Here is a 23,246-nt window from a genome sequence, read left to right as displayed (position 1 = left end):
AAATGGTACTGAGTTTCATGGAAATTCTGATCCCCTTTCCACAAGTTTCAAAGAAATGTGAGGACATCAAAGTGTTGGAAGGGTCTGGCAGGAAAGAGTTGCAAGATTCTAATAATTCTTGGGTTGCCAACATTTGGACAACTGTGAAAAAAAGAACTTGCTTTTGGTTTTCTCACAAATGCTCAGACAACATAAAGAAAAAGAAAAAAATGCAGACTTTAGCCTGAGACAGAAGTGTTTAGTTGAAGTAGCCCAAAAGCACATCTTTACCCACTTTCACTCGTGCATTCTACTCTTTGCAAAAAATAAGCAAAGGGGGCGGATAAGGTATGTAATATTCCTATTGTTCTTCCTCCCTTCCATGTCCCCAGCCTGCTCTATGGGGTTTGAGTCTCATTTAAATCTGTAGAAACACAAACTGCTTTGCCTATTGATGTGAACTCAGACATATTCCACTGCTCTTATCATAATGTCTTCAGACTTACATCCAGACTGTACATAAGTACAGTGCTCAACTGCTTCATAAACTGTTGTGCCATACTTTTTCTCTTGCCCTTCTTTCTGCTTTGGGACCCAAACAAATAGAAAAATAAGACAACAAAGGGTAGGGTGATTTGTATTTGGAGCAAATCTAGAAGTTTTTCTGTCAGTCTCATATAAGAGGCATTTCCCATTTTGAAGCTGTTTCACAATGTTTTGACTTGGTTTCCTTCCATTACCATATTACCAAGTTGGCCTCTGGCCTAAAGGCACCAAGAGGGTCCATATGTGATCTCAGTAAGAAAACTTCCTGTAGGTCTAATGAATGGAAGTTCGTGTCCTCTGGCTGATAATTTCGACAGAAACTACCTTAATCCTGTTTTTCTTTCTTTTTGTGGGGAGATCATGGGGCTTGAACTCTGGCCTGGGCGCTGTCTCCGAGCTCTTCAGCTCAAGGCTACCACCCTACCCTTGAGCCACAGCCCCAATTCCCATTTTCTAGTGATTAATTGGAGTCTGGGCTTTGTTTTGCCCCAGCTGGCTTTGAACCTTGATCTCACCCTCCTGAGTAGCTAGGATTACAGGCGTGAGCCATTGCGCCAGGCTGAATCCTGTTTTTAAGACTGCCAAATGGAGCTGAGTTGCTAACAGGCCGGCTTATCAGCACAATGGACCTTCAGTGCCTCATATACTTCTCTGATGACTTGAAGACAGGAATGTGCTTGTTTCCAACAGGGTATCAATCAGACACTAATGATTATTGCTGTGGAGAGGGCCCTAATGTCGACCACTTAAAATAATCTTCATTTATCTACTTTCTTTTATCTTTTTCGACCTCTTCTGCTCTATATTAGTTCTCTCCCAAAGTAAAAGTTTGTGCATTTCATGGGGCTTTTTCCTAGGGGTTTCATGCAAACTATTCCTTGTAGTCATGATAAGCTCCATTGTTTCATGGAACAGTTATTATATATACTGCAGAACATGATTTTTTTTAATTCAAGCTCCAAACAGAAAATAGAACAAGGTATTATGACATTATATTCTTTAGTCATTAAGTGATGCTGTTCCAAGCAGGCTCATTACTACTAAGCATAAAACAGTATCTTCCATGTTGATGTGAACAGAACACTGAAATCCTCTGTCTAGTCGTGGCTCCTATTTTGGAAGACTGTTTTCCTCTCTGAACATTTCTCACTGCCTCATCAGCCCTATGACTCCCCATCGTAACTCCAATGAAGGAAGTAAGAAGGGTAAGGTCAGTCTGTACAACTTTAGAGTGACACCACTGGGTTAGCATGGAGTCAAACAGTACAAAACCTCATGATTGCTTAGTGATTCTATTCCATCACATACTATAATAGACAAGGAGGAGGCAGTTTGGGTTTCAAAGGCCAGGCTTCATGCTCTTGAACCTATTTCAAATGTGACAGATCCAGTGACCTACAGTGAGGTCAACAATAAAGAGATAGTAAATTGGAGGACACACGACCATTTAACCCACATGGCACCTGGACAAAAGGAAATTTATGTCAATGGGCTTTAGCAGAGGACACTCCACCAAGCCAGCCACCCAATAACCTAAGAGTTGTGTTCTATATGCCGGATATCTAGTAAGAAAAGGATGCGATCTCGGCTAAACAGCAACTACTGGAGTTTGCTTTTCTTCTATTTACAGCTTGTTCTTCACTAAAATCAAAACAGTATTTTCATTTCAAAATGTCTTTCTGCTCAGAATCCCCCACTTCCAGGGCCTATCCAAGCTCATTTACCTCATTCTGAAATTACTGCCCTTTTGCCTTCTTACTCCCCATAATACTTACAGAGTCAGACTATTCAGGGAAAATGCTGTCTACCTTCCTATCATTAGTCTCATCTGATTATCTGGAAAGTTTTACTGCTGAAGCTAATTCACACTAAGGAATAAACGCCTGATAATCCTTCTCAGCGAATTAACCCTCAAAAGGACTTTGGCAAAGCAGATACTGAAGGAGTACCTTGTTAGTATGGGAATTTCACTTCACTAGAGGTTAGCAAATGAGTCAGTAATCATCTGTTTGGCTGGCCATCATGGGTATATAGAAGAGGTACTTTCCATTTCGAGGCAAGATGCTCTCCTTGTGCCTCCAGATCATAGAAGCTTATACATCGGGCCTGTCTGGAAGAGGCTTTCCAAAATAAAGCCAGCTCAAACTGACCAAGAATATTCTACTTCCACAGGTGGCTTGTTTCTACATTAAAAATAGAGCAAAAATTAAACACGTTTGTGCACACGAGGTTAGATCCATTCTGCTAGGGGCCCTCTCACACTGGGATCCCCCCACTGCAATCAGATCTCTAGCTAACAAGTCACAGGTGTACACCACATGAGCAGATGAAAATGTGATTGTAATGGGTGTGTTGACAGTTCAGTAGCCATCACCCACACATCCCAAGGTGCACCTGTGCATCTGACAGATCGTTAGGCACGCCCCCTCCCCCAACCCTCACTTCACCATCATCACCACCACCACCAGTTCTGGAACCATATAAACAACTGAGAAGTTACACTAAGGGGGTGACACAAGGGTATGGAGGCAATGGACTCTTTAGGAGCCCAGGGAAAGACAGGATACACCAGGAAGTGTGGGAATGAGTTGCTGAGTACTTCTCCTTCCTCCAGCCGCTCAGGGGCCTTACTGGGAGGAATGTCAAGCAGCACAGTTCCCATGCCCCCAGTAGTACCTTACTGATTAGTTAAAAAGCTTTCTAGTGCATTTTATGTCCCATTTGGATATTCAGTCACTGTAACACAGTGTACCTGTACCTTGGAACATGCAATCCAATGTTCCACAAAGGGCTAAGAAATGATTTTCTGTGTCGTCTTCTAAACTTTTCTAAACTCTCTAATTTTGTGGCAAGGAAGTATAAGAAATGGTTCACAGCAACCTATGCAGAATGAGTGCCTGCCCTCCTAATGAGTGCCTCCCTCCACACAGTAATCCTGAGTACAAGGACACACCTATGGATATTGCACAGCTCCCCCATCTGCCGGAGAAAACTTCTGAATCCTCTGAAACATCTGACTCTGAATCTGACTCTAAAGACACCTCAGGTATTACAGGTATTACTACTTCTCCATGTTCTGTAGCTACAGGTTGGCCTTCCAAATGCAAGGGCCATGGCCAGAGAACCTCATAGTCACATTTGTATCAAGATGTACACACTAAGTTATTACTGAGTCTCCTATTGTTTCTACACATAAATGCCTATATTTACATCACATACAAATACAGACAGATGTGTGCAGATATATGTATATTTAGGTATATATGTTTACATAAACATACAGATAGGCTAATTTAATGTTAGTCCTCCCCTAGCCAACAGGAGCCACACTTTATAGCCTCTTTTCTGGAATGAGGTACAGGAATAACCCTGCCAGCTCCAAGACAGTTTGTGAGTTGGAGACCCAAATGTTCAGAACTGAGCTAAGCCACTGAGCTTCCAAAGTAGAATAAACTGAAGGGGTGAGTGCCTCTAGCAGGGTGCCAGACTGCTATTTGTTTTCTGAATGCTTTACTAGCCCCCATTATTTTTGGAAGTACTCTTCCTAAGTAGTTATTTGAGAACAGGAAAACTAATACAGAATTTTACTTTTCCTTCAGTTCTCAATTGCCTTCCATAGATATGCAGAGAGTCAGGGAACACAGAACTCATAACACACTGTAGCTGCAAGAACTTGTAAGCCCATTTTAATCCCACCACTATAGCTACAAGAAAAGGAAATGAAGGTCAAAGAAGTTACATGATTTGCCAAGGTTCTAAATGGAGGCTCCCATCCAAATGCATCATGGGAGAACCATAAAAAATCACCATCATCCCTACCTATTTTGAGGCTGTGTTTTCCTGGGAAAATGTCTTCTCTCTAAAATGTGGCAGATGACATCAGTGTTTTCCATCAACTTCCTATCAAAGCTCCTCTAATACAAAGTCATCAGCATGAATGTCTGTACATGGACATAGCTTAAGGAAGGCAAAAGGAAAGAGTACTTGTGGATCTTGATAGTTTTCCTGCCCCTTCAATTGTTTACCTTTGGAAATTCTCTACTAGAGCAGTAAACTACATGGATTATCCTCATCAGTTATACTTTTACAGAGGAAAAAGACAGAAACAAATAAAAATATGCAATAAATCAGATTATGAATCTATGGACAAAATGTGGCTTCCAATAATGGTAACAAATACTCTACACCAGTGGAAGTCCAGAGCTCTTTAAATGTCACCTGGCATTCCATCATCTGTGTCCCAGGCACATTATCCCAGGTTAACTTTTCCCCCTGGGTATCTCTGCAGAACTTCCAAAGTTTCAGTGGGCCTAAGCATCACCAGGGGATCTTGTTAAAGGCAGATGGGAGGGTTGGGGAGGGAACCTGCCATTCTGCATTTGCACCAGATGTCCTGGCCTTTCTGAAGGCCTGGGCAGCAGAAGTTTACTGAAAGAGCCTGCCATGGACCCAGTGTCGTTTCTCACATCTACTGTCCCAACTTCAGCTAATCTAGGCCCTCAACAGACACCACCCAGTCATTAAAGTCTACGGGAAGGTGGTGTAGCTGGGGAGAAGTCACCTCTTCCCCTCCTCCCCCAGTCTCCAGGTGAGAAGCTGGTTGGGCCCTGCTAATGCAATGTCCTCTTTTCTCCCCACCTCCCGCCCTCCCCCAACCCCGGGCCCTGCACAGAGGACAATGAGAACTCCAAGTCGGACGAGAAGGGGAATCAGTCTGAGAACAGCGAAGATCCTGAACCCGACCGGAAAAAGTCAGGCAACGCATGCGACAACGACATGAACTGCAACGACGATGGCCACAGCTCCAGCAACCCGGACAGCCGCGACAGCGACGACAGCTTCGAACACTCGGACTTTGAGAACCCCAAGGCCGCAGAAGACGGCTTCGGAGGGCTGGGGCCCATGCAGATCAAGGTGGAGCGCTACGTGGAGAGCGAGTCGGACCTGCGGCTGCAGAACTGCGAGTCGCTCACGTCCGACAGCGCCAAGGACTCGGACAGCGCAGGCGAGGCGGGCACGCAGGCCTCCAGCAAGCACCAGAAGCGCAAGAAGAGGCGGAAACGCCAGAAGGGCGGCAGCGCCAGCCGCCGGCGCCTCTCCAGCGCGTCGAGTCCCGGGGGCGGCACCAGCGGCGGCGGCCTGGAGGCGGCGGCCGGCCTCGTGGAGCCCCCGCGGCTGCTGTCCTCCCCCCACAGTGCCTCTGTGCTCAAGATCAAGACGGAGATCTCGGAACCCATCAACTTCGACAACGACAGCAGCATCTGGAACTACCCGCCCAACCGGGAGATCTCCAGGAACGAGTCTCCCTACAGCATGACCAAGCCCCCCAGCTCCGAGCACTTCCCGTCCCCGCAGGGCGGTGGCGGCGGCGCGGGTGGAGGCGCGGGCGGCGGCGGCGCGGGCGGTGGCGGCAGTGGAGGCGGCGGCGCGGGCCTGCACGTGGCCATCCCGGACTCGGTCCTCACCCCGCCGGGCGCCGACGGCGCGGCCACCCGTAAGACTCAGTTCGGCACCTCAGGCAGCTCGGCCCTGGCCCCCGTGGTAGCAGCGGCGTCCGACCCGCTGTCGCCCCCACTCTCGGCATCCCCGCGGGACAAGCACCCAGGAGGCAGCGGCGGCAACGGCAGCAATGGCGGCCCGGGCGCGTCTAACTCCTTGCTGTACACTGGGGACCTGGAGGCTCTGCAGAGGCTACAGGCCGGCAACGTTGTGCTCCCCCTGGTGCACCGGGTGACGGGGACCCTGGCGGCCACCAGCACGGCGGCACAGAGGGTCTACACCACAGGCACCATCCGCTACGCGCCCGCCGAGGTGACCCTGGCCATGCAGGGCAACCTGCTACCCAACGCGCACGCCGTCAACTTCGTGGACGTCAACAGCCCGGGCTTCGGCCTCGACCCCAAGACGCCCATGGAGATGCTTTACCACCACGTGCACCGCCTCAACATGTCCGGACCGTTCGGTGGGGCCGTGAGCGCGGCCAGCCTGACGCAGATGCCCACCGGCAACGTGTTCACCACCGCCGAGGGACTCTTCTCCACGCTGCCCTTCCCGGTCTACAGCAATGGCATCCACGCACAGACTCTGGAGCGCAAGGAGGACTGAGGCGTGGCCCGCGCGCCTGCGTGCGCATGCGCCGCGCACACGCGTGTGCGTCGTGCGCAGGAGCGCGCGCATGCGCAGGGCTCCTCGGAGGAGGCATGGTCGTCGGCGTTTTCATTTTTTAGACCTTTAATTCTAGCACTTTGAATTCGAGCAGGTCAGCGTCCCCTCCACACGGCGGTCCCCCATTCCATCCGCTTTCTTTAACGTTGACTTATTCTTTCGTGTAAAGACAAAAGGGTTTTTTTTTTTTTTGGTTTTGTTTTGTTTCCTGGCCTTCCCGAAGGTCAGATGACCAGTTCAACTGCCTGCCATTTTGTCTTCTTCTACAGATGTGTGTTGGGTTGTTCGGCTTTGCTTTGCATCTTTATTAAGATGTCTTTAACGTGTATATGCCTCTGCCATAGAATACTCAGTCTCGTGGTCAAGCGATCTCTCGAGTGACAACCATTAGGGTTTCTTCCTAAAGATCTTGATGTGATCAAGATGGAAAGAGACAAGCATCAACAGTGTGCCCTGTTTGACCAAGTCAAATGAAATGGGGTGGTGGGTGTTTTGTTTGTTTCTGTTCCTAATTCCTTTTAAAAAAAAATAGGGGAATAGTATTGTAGACTTTTATGCAGAATTTAATTCTTTTTTATGGTTAAGATTTTAAGATTTTTCTTACTTGCACATAAAAAAATAATAATAATTTGGGCTCTTAAACTTAATTTCTGGCCTATGACTAGAATGTTTGTTTTTTTTTTCTTTTTACAAAAAGTTAGACTAAATGTTAATTACTGAAACATTAACTTAATTTCTAAAATCATGGTGCTATCATTTATTAATCTATAATGTCTTCATACAAAATGCAGCTCCTGGGCTGGCTTTTGGGGAAAAAAAAAAAAGGAAAAAAAAAAAAAACCCGACAACAATGTTTTCTGTCCTGGTGTGGTGTCAGTTGCTGCAGTCTCCTTGGTTAGTTAAGACAAAGCCCTCATTAACGTTTGCTGCAGGATTTAAAATGTTTTACCTCCCAACTAATAAACATAGCCTCACATTAAATTTAATGGATCAGTAATGCCCCCTTAAAAGGGGGCATTTGGTGAACTCAATCAAACTGATCTGAGGAGCAGTTTAGGTACATCTGCCTTTTACTGAGCTTTTTTTTTTTTTGTAACTCAGTCTAACTGAGGCTAATTTTGCAACTTCAAAAATACTTAGGAGTCAAAGAAGAAAAATAACATGTTTTTGTTGGGTTTTTCTTTCATTTCTTGCTAAAACAAAAAAAAAAGGAAGGTTGTATGAGGGACTGATTTGATGGAATTTATTTTCTTTTGGGTTCTTATTTCTGGGTTAAAACCAATATGTTTTAAAACTAAAGAATGGGTTAATAAGCTTCAGACAGATAACTGCAACTGAAAACTGCACATTAAGTTAAACAAAAAAAAAAGGAAAAAGAAAAAAGAAAAAGAAAAAAAAATCCTATTTTGTCTGCATTGCCAGAAATCAGTGTGGTGTCAAACACTCCAAATGACTGTCAAGTATAAATTCTCCTGCTTCATTTTTGGCAGTTGTTTGTTAAGGCATCTAATAACAGATGTGAGAACTGTAATGTGTACAATGTGTACGTGTCCTCGGCTGTCAGTCCCATTGCAGTTTTAATGTGTGTTTCTATATGCAGTATATACTAAGCTAATGTAGTTGTTTTGTCCTTTGTCTTCTCTGTGCTCGATCTCTAGTCTGGAGTGGTACAATCCCATTCCTGCAGTCCTAGTGAATCAGTGATTCTTGGGGGTTAGTGGTTTTTGTGTGGTGGCCTTCCTTGTAATGTCACCCTATACTGCTTCTACTGTCTGTGATCCTCTGTTTTACTTTTGAAAATTCCTGCTGTTGCTTTGCTGGTGTATAGTCTCCCTGCCTTTCCTGACTTTCCCTTCCCTTTCCTCTATTCCCCTTTCCTTCCTCTGCTTTCCATCCCTGGTCCTCTGAATCTTTTTCATTCTCAGAGATAAAAAGACTCTTAACTAGCTCAAGGTTAATGGAGCCATTTTCCCCACAATGGAATTCTGGGTATGACTCTCTCTCTCTTCCGGAGTGCAGCAAAAAGCACTGAAGAATAATGCTCAGATATATTAAATAAATGATGCCATACAGCCTCAGTTGTTAACATTCCCAGAGTCCCTTGTGCTCTACCTATAAGCAGTGGGTGCTTTTCTTTGGGTTTTTTTTTCAGGTTGGCTGATGGAGCAATATATAAAGCAATTACCAGTGAGACAGAAAATTATTTCAAAGGTCAACCAACATTTTTTAAAAAAAAACAAAATGGGTGGGGGTAATGGAATATAGAATTGTCATATATATTTGTTTATTCGTGCAATGCTAATATAGTAACTCGGCTGTCCTTTGGATATCACTGTGTGGCGTGGATTCCTCTAGAACCTTTGATTCTCCAACTTGGGCCCAAGCCATGGTAACATAGTAACAGAATGATGCCACAAATTTCAGTAGTGAGCTTACTTGAAGGATTGCAGTAGGTTTAGAAGATGAAGAAGGCCGATTGAGAAACTTAAAGATTAATCATGGAAGCTCTACTCTAGCTATGGAACAATCAAAGGAATGCACCTATCAGCTACAAAGAACAGCTAGACAGCTGTCTTATTTTTCTTTTATAAATGTTTCTGTGTTGTGTCAAAATGATTTCTGGTGATTTTAAACTAACAGATAATCACAGCTGCTGTCTAAATCCATAGTGTTTAAAATACAAAATGAAAAAAAAACTTCATTACCTGTGAAGACTGTGTCTGTGTTTTTAACTATTTCTTGTACAAATATATGAAAACTTTTATGAGGAGACTGGTGCCAAGTAGCTGAATAATGGGGAAAGGGATATTCTGTTCATAAAAAAATCTTAGCAGTGTTACCAACTCTACAATATATATATAAAAATAATTAAAACATTACAAAGCGACAGCTATGGTACATTTGTTTTGTGTGAAGCTAACCGGACCTAACTTCCTGAGTGCCTGGCTTATTTTGAAACATTTTTTTTTCATTGACCATTGATAATGCTGCAAATCAGAAATGTACATACTTCATTTACAACAGGGTTCTTTTTATACTTTTGTAGATTTCTCATACATGTCACATACATGGTTGTCTTTATGTAACTTAATTTTTTTCATCCGCAGGTGCCATTTTCATAATAAACTTCTCTTGGATTTGTTACTATCTGGCATCATTTCTTTTACATGTAACCATCCTAACTAACGAATGCTGGTAGTATTTGTTTAAGCAGGTACTTTGGTCATTATTATTTATTTAAAAAAGAAAAAGATTTCAAATACATCCATATTTTTGCTAGCTTTGGAAAAAAAAAAGCATCACTTATGTACTGATGAGGCCAACAAGGCCCAGATTAAGGTGCTAATCCAAATACTACACAAAACTTGCAACCATCCTAAATTTTCAGCTACCCCAACTCATTGTCATGCCAAGCATTACTATGCACATTCTCAAAGCTGAACAGTGGGTGTGCAACCTTAACCACTGTGGGAAGGGTGCATTCTTTCTTGATTAATGCTCAGTAAGTGATGAGAGCTGTCATACATTAATCATTAAAATGCACTTGATATTTTCATTTATTACAATCTATAACGTGTAACCAACTTTTCCATTGCTTATACTTCTCTTTATTCTAAATACGTATTTTCTTTTTCTCCAGACAAGCTAAGTCATGGTTGTGCTGTGTTATGGTTAAGTCCGCATGTGGCCTGCCTTGTTTTAAGGCAGCCCTACCTGGTAACACCTTTTTTTTTTTTTAAGGAAGTATCAACTTTTATCTCAAAGTTAAAAAATAAGTCACCTGTTCAGTCTGAACTCTCCAAAAAGAGAAAAGATATCTTGATCGAAGCCAAAAAACAGAAATGCTTTTGTCCCCAAGCTACCAAGGATAGTAAATATCATTGCTTTAAGTCTTCAGTGACATTTGCTAGTTTGGGATAAATAGTATTAATGGAAGGATGGTGGATATGACCATTGAGACTGATGGGTTATGACAGCGTGGGTAGGTCTTTTAGGCCTTTGGCTATTCCTTACATGGGTCCTTGACATATGTACTTACTATTATCTACTAAGGAGAGGGTGAGAGAAATCACAGAATTGAGTTTGCCTAGTTACTTTCCCAAAAGTTATCTTTTGCTCCAAAGTGTTAGCAACATAGGAAATAGCAAGATGGAGGAGGCAAAACTGGGGAAGCTACAAATTCAATCCTGAAAGGACGGTGAGGAAGCTAGCTCACCCAGGCCACTCTGATAGATACTGACAGTCTGGCCCCTAGTGAGGGCTCTCCGGGGTTTGCCTGGGGTGAGAGCCAGTGGAGACAGAGGGCAATTGTGTGAGGTCTGTGGTCAGCCACAACACTGCTTCTGGACACTGCTGCTGCCCTGTGGTCCTGAGGCTTCAGTAAGCAAGCCAAACAGGGTATAAGAATTGAAATGCTCATCATCTTCAGAGCTTCTGCAGTAAAAGTGGTAGAACTCCTACATTGTTTTCCTGACTTGAACGTCCTCCACAGAAACAAGTTTTGTATCTTTTATGTATACCTACTGATGCTAAAATAGGTCACTAATGAAATAATAGCTCATAGCCAGAAAGAACACTCAAGCTCTGGACTCAGATCCACGGATAATCAAGAAGCCCTGCCACTTCCATAGTCCCAGGGCTGGCAAGACAGCCAGAGTCCCTAGCTCTACAGAAGCCGAATCCCACTCCCTTGTCAGGCTAGCAGCAAGTCAACTTTCCAGGACTCCATCAGATGTTGGACTGAATGGGGGTCAGCAGTCCACATCTCCTCCCTCCTCTCTCCCTGCTTACACTGACCTAGTTCATTCGGCAATGAAGAGCAAAAATGTGTTTAACAGAGAAAGTCTATGTGGAGAAACAAGGGAGAGGTGACACTGTTCAAAAAACAATGCTCCCATTACCTGACTTATGTAACTGTAACCGCTCTGTGTATCATCTTCACAATAAAATCTTACAAGAGAGTGAGGTTATGTGCTCACCTGAGCATAAAGAACCAGGGTTAATCCTTATGAGCTATATTTCTTATTTCCCTCCCTTATTTCTAGGCAAAGCCTATTTACCCCATGACGGTTTAATGCAACCAGAAGCTAACTTACATATGCTTGGTCATGTATCAAACACGGATAGTAGTCTGTTGAAGCCAAAGTCATTATCCAAATCCAAAACACAGAGTAAGGGCCTTGAGAGCAAAAGGATACTTTTGATCCTGGAGTGGAAAAAGAAAAGGACAAATCTTGTCCTGAGGTCTAATTCCCAAAGACTACTGGCAAACTGCAGGTTTATGAATCTCTCCTGCAACACCAAGGTAAGTGAACACTTTTCAGCTGCCCCGTGCTCTCCCATTTCTCCTTGGAAGCCATCATAAAGAATGAGGATTGGCCTGGTAAACTATCATGGGCCATGAATTATGGCCAGTTCAACTTCAGTCCTGCCATAGCTCGGTTATTTACAAGCAGTGTTGGGTCAGTGAAGACTTACTAAACCGCAATGAATGAAGACATGAAAAAAAAGAAACTTGTCTTATCAAGAGGCAGAAATTCCACTGCAAATGTCCAGGTGGATTGACAAGATACACTGGAGTTTCCATGGAAGAATGTCACAATGGGAAAGGCAGTAAGGTCACTCATCTCTGCCTCCTTGGTTAGCACACGTGGCTTATATAGAGTTGCCCAATGAGCAGTGTTGGAGAGAAATAAAATATGGGTGCCCACAATATTATTCTCTTTGTATAAATAGTTCAGATCATTCCAAGAGGAAAAAAGAAAGGGGACAAAGGAACCTAAGCACTTAGGAACTGGTCTAGTGAATGATGACATCCTACCCTGTGGACAACTATAGACCTTAGAAAGTAACACTGGTTTACCCTCACCGATGAACACTGAGCTGATAACACAACCATTTTTCCAGAGAATCTTAGCAGTGGAGAGGAAAGCTCTGGTGTAGACATGACATATTGGTAATCTAATGAGGGTCTTTCTTGCCCACTTATCATTTTAGAAGGTATTGAGCTGAAATCTTAAACTCTGATTTCGGAATGGATGAGTGACTTTTTCACTCTCATCTGAATGGCCTTCAAAGATATGAAAATGGATGCCACAGTCACTAAATCTCTGGGCTGAAGGTCACTTTTATTTCCTCCAGTGACACTGTGGACAAAATTCTTACACATTCTAGTCACCATAATCTGAGTATGCTAGAATTCATGGAGGGCCTTCTAGTGGTTCCTTCAGGCTACATGATCATCACATAGTTCTAGGGAGGAAACTGTTAAGTCCAAACTCCAGATGGCAACAAGGAAGACTCTTGGAGAGAGTGTGCACCAGGTTCTTTCCTGACCTCTGGACATTACATCAATTCCCAACACTTCTCAGTGTACAGATGCATCCTTGCCATCATGTAGCTTCACCCTGCATGTCTCTACATCTTCACCCTAGGTCCTCCTCCTTTCTTGTAAGAATACCCATCAGAGTAGATTAAAACCCCATCTATTCTGTTGTGACATCATCATCATGAATTACCCTACAACTTTCCACTCTAAATAGAAATATCAGGTCACTTATAGAGGTATGAGATCAACACTTTAACTTTTAGGGAGATAAATTCAACTCACAACAGCCTGTCTTTAAATATGGCTTCAGACGCACCCCATAGCTGCAGATGGGTTCTAGTATGTGGATGGTATAAAGGTCCCATTCCATTTCTTACTTGGAACTCTAGGCTCTTAAAAGTGCCTGTGGTTGCATTTCTTAACAGCCAGGTCAAATTATCATTTTATCTCAAGCCTCCAGTCAACAAGAACACCTAGTTCTTTTCACTGAGTCTCATTAAGTTAGGTTTCCTATCCTCCTCTTTGTATATGTATAAATGTGCTAGAAAGGACAGACCTTTCTTTGTGGTACCTTAGATACAGACACATAATAACATCCATTACAAACATATCCAGTGGGACAGCTCTTTGTAAGTAAACTAAGGCAGAGAAAAGCGAATAAGAGTGAGGTAGAACAAACTAGATAAACAACCATGTCAACCACTTTGTTGGACCAGAACTAGGTTGAGATGGACCAAGACTTAGTCTATATGCGTAAAATCTACTCACAATACAAGGAAGAATTACAAGACCAGACTCATCAATTTCCTGAAAATGAGTACATCTTCTTTGTCCTCTTATTGAGCTAAATTAGGGAGAATAGCCATAATATATGCAGAGTGCAGAGTGTGTATTCTGCCTAGAATTATAAGTCACAACTCCTGAATTTCCAGCTCACGTCATGTCTTTTCTTTGTGTTTTTCTTTCACCTCACCCTAGTTGGGATCATGAAACTCACTAAAAGGAATGACCTAGATCATGTTACTATGTGGAAAGAACTTTCCTGGAAATAAAATTAATTTCAGTTTTAAAAATTATGTATACAAACCATTCAATCAAGCTTAAGAGGAAAAGAGGGCAGAAGATGGGGTGGTTTCTCCTTGGACTGAAGGAGTGCTCAGATTTATAGCAGAAGTGTCACAAACAGGATGTAATATCTGTGTGACCCCCCCCACCTCTCCCAAACAAAACCATTATACACTTGATGAATTATTGACTTTAAAGTTTTATCTGTGCCATGAATAATCTCAAACTTGGGAGTCTCAGGGCACAGTTCATAAACAAATAATTATATCACAATGATAATTTTTCAGGAATTGCAACATCAATCATGGCCATGTTATTATCAAGTACATTTTCTGGTTGCCTCTATTCATCAGCCCCTCCTCCCTCTCCACCCTTCCACACCACACAAGCAAAACTCATCATTAGATTGCCTCTTATTTACACATCACTCAAAGTGGGACAGAGCAGGCACACACAAAATGGGCCAACCCAGCATTTATGAGAGATGAGTTTTCATTAAGAAATTTCAAATTAAACGCATTGAGAGAGATGGAAGGGGGAGATAATTAATTATTCCAGACTCCCCCAGAGAGACCATCTGAAAAGATTTTATTCAGAAGATAAAAACAGACAGAATGTTCATTCCGATTCAGGCAATACTAATAAAGGAAAAAAGTTTGTCTCTGCCAAGGAAATAATACGGTAACGTGCCAACATATATACATTGCTTACACACATGCATGAAGCTTGGGTTCGTGCTATAGGTAGAAGCTGCCAATTGATAAGCATACAAAACTTGGAAAGCGTATAAATATCATCTCCAAGTCTGTATACAAGTCAGTAATAGAGCTCTTAAGAGGCTTGGATCTGATCTAAACCACTTTACCATAGCTGTAATAGAAAGCTAATGTTTCCAAACAAAAAAAAAAAGCACAATGCACACCTAGTCAAGCTACTTTTCTGTGGCTTAACATCACTGAAGGTCAAAGGGCTATTCCTCAGATATCATGTTCTTCTCACAATTCAAAAGAAAACTAAATTACCAACAGAGCCACATAAAGAAAGTCTCCTTCTTAAGATACAAGATTGTACAGTCAGGTTAAATGTGTAACACAGTGGTGTTTACAAGTAACTCGTTGTGCAAGAGCACTTTCTCATTGGTCTCGGCTTCCTAATTAGCAGAAAAAGCAATATATGTTTAAAAAAAAAACAACCAATAGGGAGAATATTAAAATCCTCACCAAGAATGCTGACCACAAGCACCAAGATAACCCAGTTCCCTAGAGTGCCTCATTCATGAGGACAATCCTTGGATAGCTGTGACCTGATCTTAAATTAATTTTTCTCATCAAAATGTGATCAGGAGGAGAATCACAAGCAAAGAGAAGCCCTACCTTCCAAAATATCATATTCAGGCACCAGTGCCCAGCTTAAGGCTGCAAATACACTGTTCTGCCTCATTCAAAACATTTTTCCCATCTTTGCTGCTTCTCTTTTAATATTGAGGAGAGAAGGGGGAACACCAGAAATTGAACTCAGGGCTTCATGCTTGTTAGGTAGCATGGGCCACACATGCATTTTTTTTTTTTTTTTGCCAGTCCTTCAGCTTGAACTCAAGAGTTTGAATGTTGTCCCTGAGCTTCCTTTGCTCAAGGCTAGCACTCCACCATTTGAGCCACAGAATTACTTTCAGCTGTTTCTAGGTGGTTTATTGGAGATTAAGAGTCTCATGGACCTTCCCTGACATGGCTAGCTTCAAACCAGTCCTCAGATCTCACCCTCTTAATTAGGTAGGATTACACAGGCATAAACCATCTGCACCCTGCTTTGCTTTAATTCTTATTCAGAAACATTCTTGCACTCTTTTCCTTATGGCCAGCCTTGGACTACAATCCTGCTACCTATGCCTTCTGTGTAAGTGCATACCCAGTTTGTTGGTTGAAATGAGGTGGTCCCCACTAACTTTTACCCTGGGCTGTCCTCAAACTGTAATCCTTCTGATCTCCACCATCTTGTTCCAAGTAGTCAGGATTGTAGAAATGACCCATTGTACTTGTAATTGTTTTTGCATTTCAAGTTTTGTTTTGTTGTGGGTCATGGGGTTTGAATTAGGCCTGGGCTCTTCAGCTCAAGGCTACCACCTTACCCCCCGGGCCTGGGTGTTGTTTCTGAGCTCTTCAGCTCAAGGCTACCACCCACTACTCTTGAGCTAAGCCCCACTTCCCATTTTCTAGAGGTTAATTGGAGATAAGAGTCTCAGGCCCCTTTGTGCCTGGGCTGGCCTTGAACTTCCATCCTCAGATCTCAGTCTCCTGAGTGGCTAGGATTACATGCGTGAGCCTCTGCGCCCAGCTGCATTTCAAGTTTTGAACAACCTGAAATAATCTAAGTACACATAGATCAAAAGTTTACCCTGTTCCCCAATCCCCAATCTCTAGGGATAATTCTAGAAGCAGGACTTCTACTATTTCTGTGCAGTCCCTCCCTGGCGAGGAACCACCTTGTGCTAGAGGCAACTGGAGAGAAAGGAGGAAGAAATAAACAAGTTCACGTATACTGTGCATTATTAACATGCCACTGTATTGGTATGTTAGGACTTGGCCAACACCAGCCAAATCCTCCAGGATTCATCCAAGAGGCTTCAGTTCCCTGTGCCTGAAGTTCACACACCTCAAAAGACTCTTCTGCTTTGGAGTTCGGTTAAAAAACACAAGACTGGAAGAGAGCCTTGAAAAATGTCAAAGTATAAACGTAACTTCTATTTTACTAAAAAAAAAAAAAAAAAACCATTTTCTATCATGAAGACACTGGCAAGCATTTTTTCCTTTGGAAGGTTTCAAGTAAATTAAAAGGAAGCTCAGATTTCTTTCTCTAGTATTTTCACCTGCCTTCCATCCATGCTGCTCTGGATATTTACATAGAGTTGCTCAAGTTGGAGACATTTTTCAGACATTGATTAATCTATAATTCTTTGAAGTAGGGAAACAGTATTATCTCCACTTTACAGATGTGGAAACTAAGACACAGAGGTTAATGACTTGCCCACAGGTCAAACATGCTGGCAGTTGCAAGCGTGGGTTTTAAACACAAGCTCCCCTTTCTGCTCCCAGAGTTTAATTCAAGTTTGTTCTTTGCTTCTCTGCCCTATTCACATCATAGCTGCCTCTCCAGCCAGCCAGCCAGCTCTTAAATTCTGCCTGAAGGCCCTTAGTACGTTCTCCGAAAGACCAATGTCTTTCCTCCCAGCCTTTGCCTCTACCCTCTTCCCATTCAGGCCTCTGCTCGTAAATAAGAAATGACAAATCCATTCTAGAGAGTTTTGTAATGGTTTTGCATCACTAAACAAAACAACTCTGTTCTTCAATTTTACAGTGAGTAGAGAAGCCCTGTAGTTCCGTCTGAACCTACAACCTGCAGTTTTTGTTTAATTTCTGGCCGTGGCCTACAATAATTTGCTGATGACCGACTGAAGCTGGGCCAAGAATAGAAAGATGAATTAAGTATTATTGCCTCTGTCCTCCTGTTGCTCAGGCTAAAATGTAAAAGTTAATTGTTCTTACAGTAGTAGACATGGGACAAGGCAAGCTTATGGCCCCAGTGAGAGAGGCACAGCAATGATGGCAAATAGTTCAGATCACCAGGGGAGAAGAGGCTCTCAGGAGAATGCAGTGCCAAGTAGGGCTGCACAGATGAGGAGTCAATCACAAATGCTAAAGGAGCTATGAGTTCTGGGAAATGAAGGAAGCACCTGGGAGATAGAGGCAGGAGACAGCTGGCAAAAACTTCATACACTGGACTGATGGCTACACCTAACAATGTATATAGGTTGGGCAAGCAAACAATTGAAGGCCAGTTCAAGCTTTGAGAACCACATCCAGTTCCCCAGCTCATTCCAAACATACACTGGGCTGTGTATATCCAAAGAAACATCTTGGTCTTGGCTGCTGTTCACACCAAGGAGCCACGTAGAGCAGCAGCAGCCAAAGGATCTACTATGAATGTTATGCTGAGGAGTTTGAATGGTGCCTAGTAGGGGATGGCAGTTCTGAAGGTCTGAATCAAAGAACACATGCATGCATACACACAGTGGAGATTTGGTACCTGAAAGATCACTCTGGTGGTAGCTGAAGAATGGAGCAACATCCTATAAGATAAGAAAGGAGTGGAGGGAGGGAAATGGGGACCAAGACATGAGAAAGGGTATTAATGTTTGTGAAGTAATGCACCTTCATTCTGGTGAATATAATGTAACCCTTCTATTAATTACAATAAAAATATATGGAAAAAAAGATAAAGAAAGGAGGAGGGCCTGAGCACGACCAGGAGTGGGGGCAGTGGCAAGAAAGAAATGGAGTTCAGAGCTTAAGGAGGGAGTCTTGGAGACAGGTTGCAAATGGAGAAAAAAAATGATTCATGCTTCTGGATTGGATGTGTGATTAAACAAGACAATGCCAAAGGAAGATTCGAGGGAATGAGGAGAAGCTGAAGGACACTGTTTTTGATGTGATAACATTTGAGTGCCTATGGGAAATCTATGTGGAAATGTCTAGTCAAGTCTAAGAATAGTTCTAAGACCTCTGGAAAGAAATCTGTTTTAGAATTAGTATTAGACAGTATTAGTACTTGACAGTAGAAGGAGACAGGGGTTCAAATAGCACGCCACAGGAAAAAAGCATAGAATGAGAAAAAGACCAGTACAAAAGAAGAAAGGTCAGGCATAGACTAGGATGGGAAAGCAGAGCCCAGTTCTCTGAGTACCATTCTTCAGCCATGACTAAATGACTACCTACTTCTGAATCTCTATGAAACTGAATAAACTTCTATCTTGTTTAAACCATATTTATCATGGATCATTGGTATCCGGTATATATGAAACTCAAAAACCTTTTTAGGGGGGTGCCAATACTAGGATTTGAGCTCTGGGCCTTGTAATATCACTCAGGTTTTCTTACCATTGACATTCTGCCACTTGAGCCATACCTCCACTGTCAGCATTTGCTAGTTCATTGTAGGTAAAAGTCACACAGAGTTTTCTGCCCAGGCTGGCTGAGTATTAGAATCCTCAAATCTCAGTAGCTAGGCTTGCCGGTGTGAGCCGCTCATGCCTTGCTGGGAAATTAATGAGTAGTAATGAGAATCCAAGAAGACAGGGATGCTACTAAGCAGCCACCAATCTAGAAATATGCAACTAGCCTCCAGAAGAGAAGAGAATACAAGTACATATTTTGAAAACAAATCCAAAGACAGCAAATGTTACATCTGCAGGATGATAATTATGGCTGTGAGCATTTCCCATGTGCCAGGCCCTGGGACAGCACCTAGATGTCCTTCAATTGCCACTTCATGACTCACTCATGGTAGGTTGTGCTGTTTCTTCAGTTTTACAGATTTGCAGAGAATCAGAGAAGGCAACTTGTCTAGGATCTCCTAAGTAATGGGTGGTAAGAATTACACAGATCCTCCTGGCTCCCAATCTTGATGTTTTTAAACTATCATGCTATGGTTCCCTCTCCCATCTTGGAGCCAAAGAAGTATTCTTCCTGAAATAATGCATGTTTTTTTCTTCTGATACTTTCTTATATTTTTGAAACAAAAGAAAAATGACTAAAAAGTTTCTTCATGATAAATGTGTGACATAGAAGATTTTTAAATTTTTACACTTATTGTTTCCACTTAAGACAAATTAAAAATTTCCATAGCCAAATAATTCAAAACTACAAGTTCCAACCCACAATCATGTTGGAGGTTTAAGCATACCTGCCTTGCTAAATGTCAAGCTGGCAATATGGTAATCAATGTGTATTATCTGTATCTAGTCATCAATGAAGGAAGAAGCAAATATTTGGCAACCGTGGGGGAAAATAACTCAAAATTATCTAAAGAACGATTTCTCCTATAATATTTTCAGGGTATCTGCTTTTACCCTAAGGTCTTTGACACATTTGGAATTAACTCTGGTGCAGGGTAATATATAAGGATCTAACTTTAGTTTTCTATAGGTTTTTAACCAGTTCTGCCAGCACCATTTGTTGAAGAGGCTGTCTGTTCTCCATGCTATCTTTTTGGCTCCTTTATTGAAGATTGGGTAGCCATGGGTCTGTGGGCTCATTTCTGGGTCTTCAGTTCTATTCCACTGGATCAAAGACCTTGAGGTAAAAGCAGATACCCTGAAAATATTACAGAAGGAATAGGAGAAATACTGGGGCTCCTTGGCACAGGTTGAAACTTTCTTAATAAAGACCCAGAAACACAACATATCAAAGAAAGGTTGGACAAATGGGATCACATTAAACTGAAGAGCTTCTGCATGATAAAAGACATAGACTGTAAGATAAATAGTCCAGAAATCGGGAGATCTTCCCTAGCCATACAACAGACAAAGGCCTCATATTGAAAATATCCTCAGAACTCAAAAAAAGTTAAATCCCCCAAAAACAAATCCTCAAAGAAGCAACCATCCCATTAGTAAGTGGGCTAAAGACTTATCTGAAGAGGAAATAAGAATGGCCAATAGACATACGAAGAAATGCTCAACATCTTTAGAAATGCAAATCAAAAACACTAAGATTCCACCTCACCTCAGAATGGCCATTAACAAGAAATCTAACAACAACAGATACTGTGGGGATTCAGCCAAAAATGAACACTACTACATTATTGGTAGGAATGTAAATTTGTTCAACAGTATGGAAGTTCCTCAAAAGACTAAACATAGAGCTCCCCTATGACCCAGAAATCCCACTTTTGGGGATTTACTCAAATGTCCACAAACAAGTCCATACTAAAGTTTCCAGGCCCTGAGTTCAAATCCCAGTGTCAACACACACACACACACACACACACACACACACACACACACACACACACATACACTCAAAATATTAGTCTTCCAAATTCCAGATTCAAACATAAGCACAATGTATTAAAGCACAAAGTATCTCAGCAGTAGGTACATTGGAGGAAAACTTTATCAACAAAGAAGCAGCAGAGCATAGTCCTTTCAGGGGACAATAGGAATGAAAGCTATTATATCAACAAAACTATGAAAACTAGAAAACAGTAGAATAGCCCCAAAGCCCTAAAGCAAAGCATATGTGCATATGTACAATGTACGATGTAGCAATGGAGATTTTACATATATATATTTATATAAAACAATTTATCACCAGTACCACTGCGCTATAATAAACATTGAGCATATTCTCCAAGATGATACAGGACCCTAATAGGGAAAACACAGAAGAAGAAAAAGAAGAAACACATAGATATATTTAAGTAATTACCATCTCCATGAAGTAGTAATAGTACTATCTCATTCACTTCAAAATGCAGAGAAAATTACAGCAGATCATATCTACCCTGAGTGGAGGGATGGGGGGATAAATGATATGAGAGTATACCATGTGACCAGCACAATTGGCTCAGTGAAATGGTGGTAGAATTCATATATATATATATATATATATATATATATATATCAGAACAATTTGGGACACTTCCTTGGGAAAGGTATCAATTTAGCAAACTTAGTTTTGCTGTTAACTATTATAAAATTGTAGCTATAAGCTTTAATAGCCCTTAATCATAACTCTTAACATACCACACACAAAAAATTCATCCTAGTTGGTTGTCAGTGAGTCACAACTATAATCCTAGCTATTCAGGAGGCTGAGATCTGAAAATCAAAGTTCAAACCCAGCCCCGGCAAACAAATATGAGAGACTCTTACCTCTAACCAGCAAAAAACAGAAGTGACTGAAGCCATCATTCAAATGGTAGAGCACCAGCCATGAACTAAAAAGCCTAATAAGAGCTCAAAGCCTTGAATTCAAGCCCCAACAAAAAAAGGTAAAATAATAATCACCTATTAATACACACAAAAAAAGTTTAATAGGAGGAAAAGTTTCTTAGAGGATATTCAAAAGAAAAACCACCAAAAACTACAAACTATTATACTAAGTCAGAAAAGAAAGACACCAATAGCTCACAATTCTGAATACCTGAAAGAAGAAGAAAAAGACAAAGGAAAAAAAGAAGGAAAAGAGCAAGCTCTTTATTCTGACTTGCTGTGGACCTCTCTCTGGAGTTCAACTGTCTTAACTCTAGAAAGAGGTAAGTTTGCACAAGGTAACCTCTACAGCCCAGAAGAGAGAGTCTGTCTGTCTCCTTCTTGGTTGTGGTTCGCAGGGGCGTGCCACATTCTGATACAATCAGGTCACTCTGTGACTGTCAGTGCCAAGTTTCCTGTTTCCACAGTTAGTGGAGTTCATCGCAAACTGTTACGGTTTTTGTCCTAACCATTTGTTTTCTTTAATATGCAGACTTGCACATAAAAGAAATCATGCTGCAGTTTCTATGAAAACTAGCAGGGATGTTCTGTAAAGATGACTTCACAAGGAAGAGTCACTTTGAAAGTTTGACTATAAAATACTGTAGAGGAAAATACAGTAAAAAGAAATCAGGTAGATTTTACTTTCCCATTCTGTAAGAATCATCTTTAAACTAAAATTGGGACAATGAAGATAGCATCTTCATGGAGTGTCATTTATAAAGGGAAAGATGATGTGAGACTAAAATTAGACCTGCTTTCTATGAAAACAAAGAAAAAAGGAAAGGCTTGGAATCCATATCAAATCTATGTAAATGAGTACATTTAGACATCTTAATTTAACATGAAATGCTGTAGGTACGTAGGCCTTGGATTTTTATGGTTAGTTCCTAACTAAATTTCATGCTTCATCCAACTTTTTGATTAAACTATCAGTCCTGATCTTGTTAGGTAACAAAGCTTTATCTGTAATTTCATAATTGAGACTCTATTTCTATGAATTAAACACTGTGGTCTTTAAAATAGGCACCCAATTTCTCGAAAAATCTCATGCTTGGCATTCTGAAACGGATCAAATGTTGATTCTTCATCCCTGGCTACTTATTGTATGACCTGACTTTTCAAAAGAATAGGCTAATCTGATGCAAGTTAAGACAACAGCACGAATAGGCATCTGAAATGTATGAGCCAACTAACAGAAGAGCACTTGACATATGCATCCTCCCCCACCCTTCCATGCCCCATTCTTGTTGTAGTGTTTCACCCTTTCCTTCTATGAATGGCCTCAGGGCCTTAAGATTGGACAGTAAATGTAGTAGAAAGAGCATTACACTTCAGAAGAGACCACAAGATAAG

The 23,246-nt window shown here is 41.8% G+C and overlaps 1 protein-coding gene across 5 annotated transcripts in view; it reads left to right on the top strand.

Moving 5' to 3' along the window:
• Positions 1 to 9,816, top strand: part of Npas3 (neuronal PAS domain protein 3) — an 828,644-nt gene extending 818,828 nt beyond the window's left edge. For 4 of the 5 annotated variants that reach the window (XM_090345194.1, XM_090345193.1, XM_090345196.1 and 1 more), the window contains 2 exons: positions 3,456 to 3,580; positions 5,198 to 9,816. In XM_090345194.1, the coding sequence (XP_090201320.1) occupies positions 3,456 to 3,580; positions 5,198 to 6,630 (1,558 nt within the window). In that variant the 3' untranslated portion in view covers positions 6,631 to 9,816. The remainder of the gene's footprint in view (positions 1 to 3,455; positions 3,581 to 5,197) is intronic. The other variant, XM_090345197.1, reaches the window with a different exon arrangement.
• The last annotated feature ends 13,430 nt before the right edge of the window (positions 9,817 to 23,246 follow it).

Source organism: Megascapheus bottae, chromosome 14, assembly GCF_031878675.1.
Source record: "Megascapheus bottae isolate mThoBot1 chromosome 14, mThoBot2.hap1, whole genome shotgun sequence".
In the NCBI taxonomy this organism is placed as follows: domain Eukaryota; kingdom Metazoa; phylum Chordata; class Mammalia; order Rodentia; family Geomyidae; genus Megascapheus; species Megascapheus bottae.
This window is presented reverse-complemented; position numbering and strand designations above follow the sequence as displayed.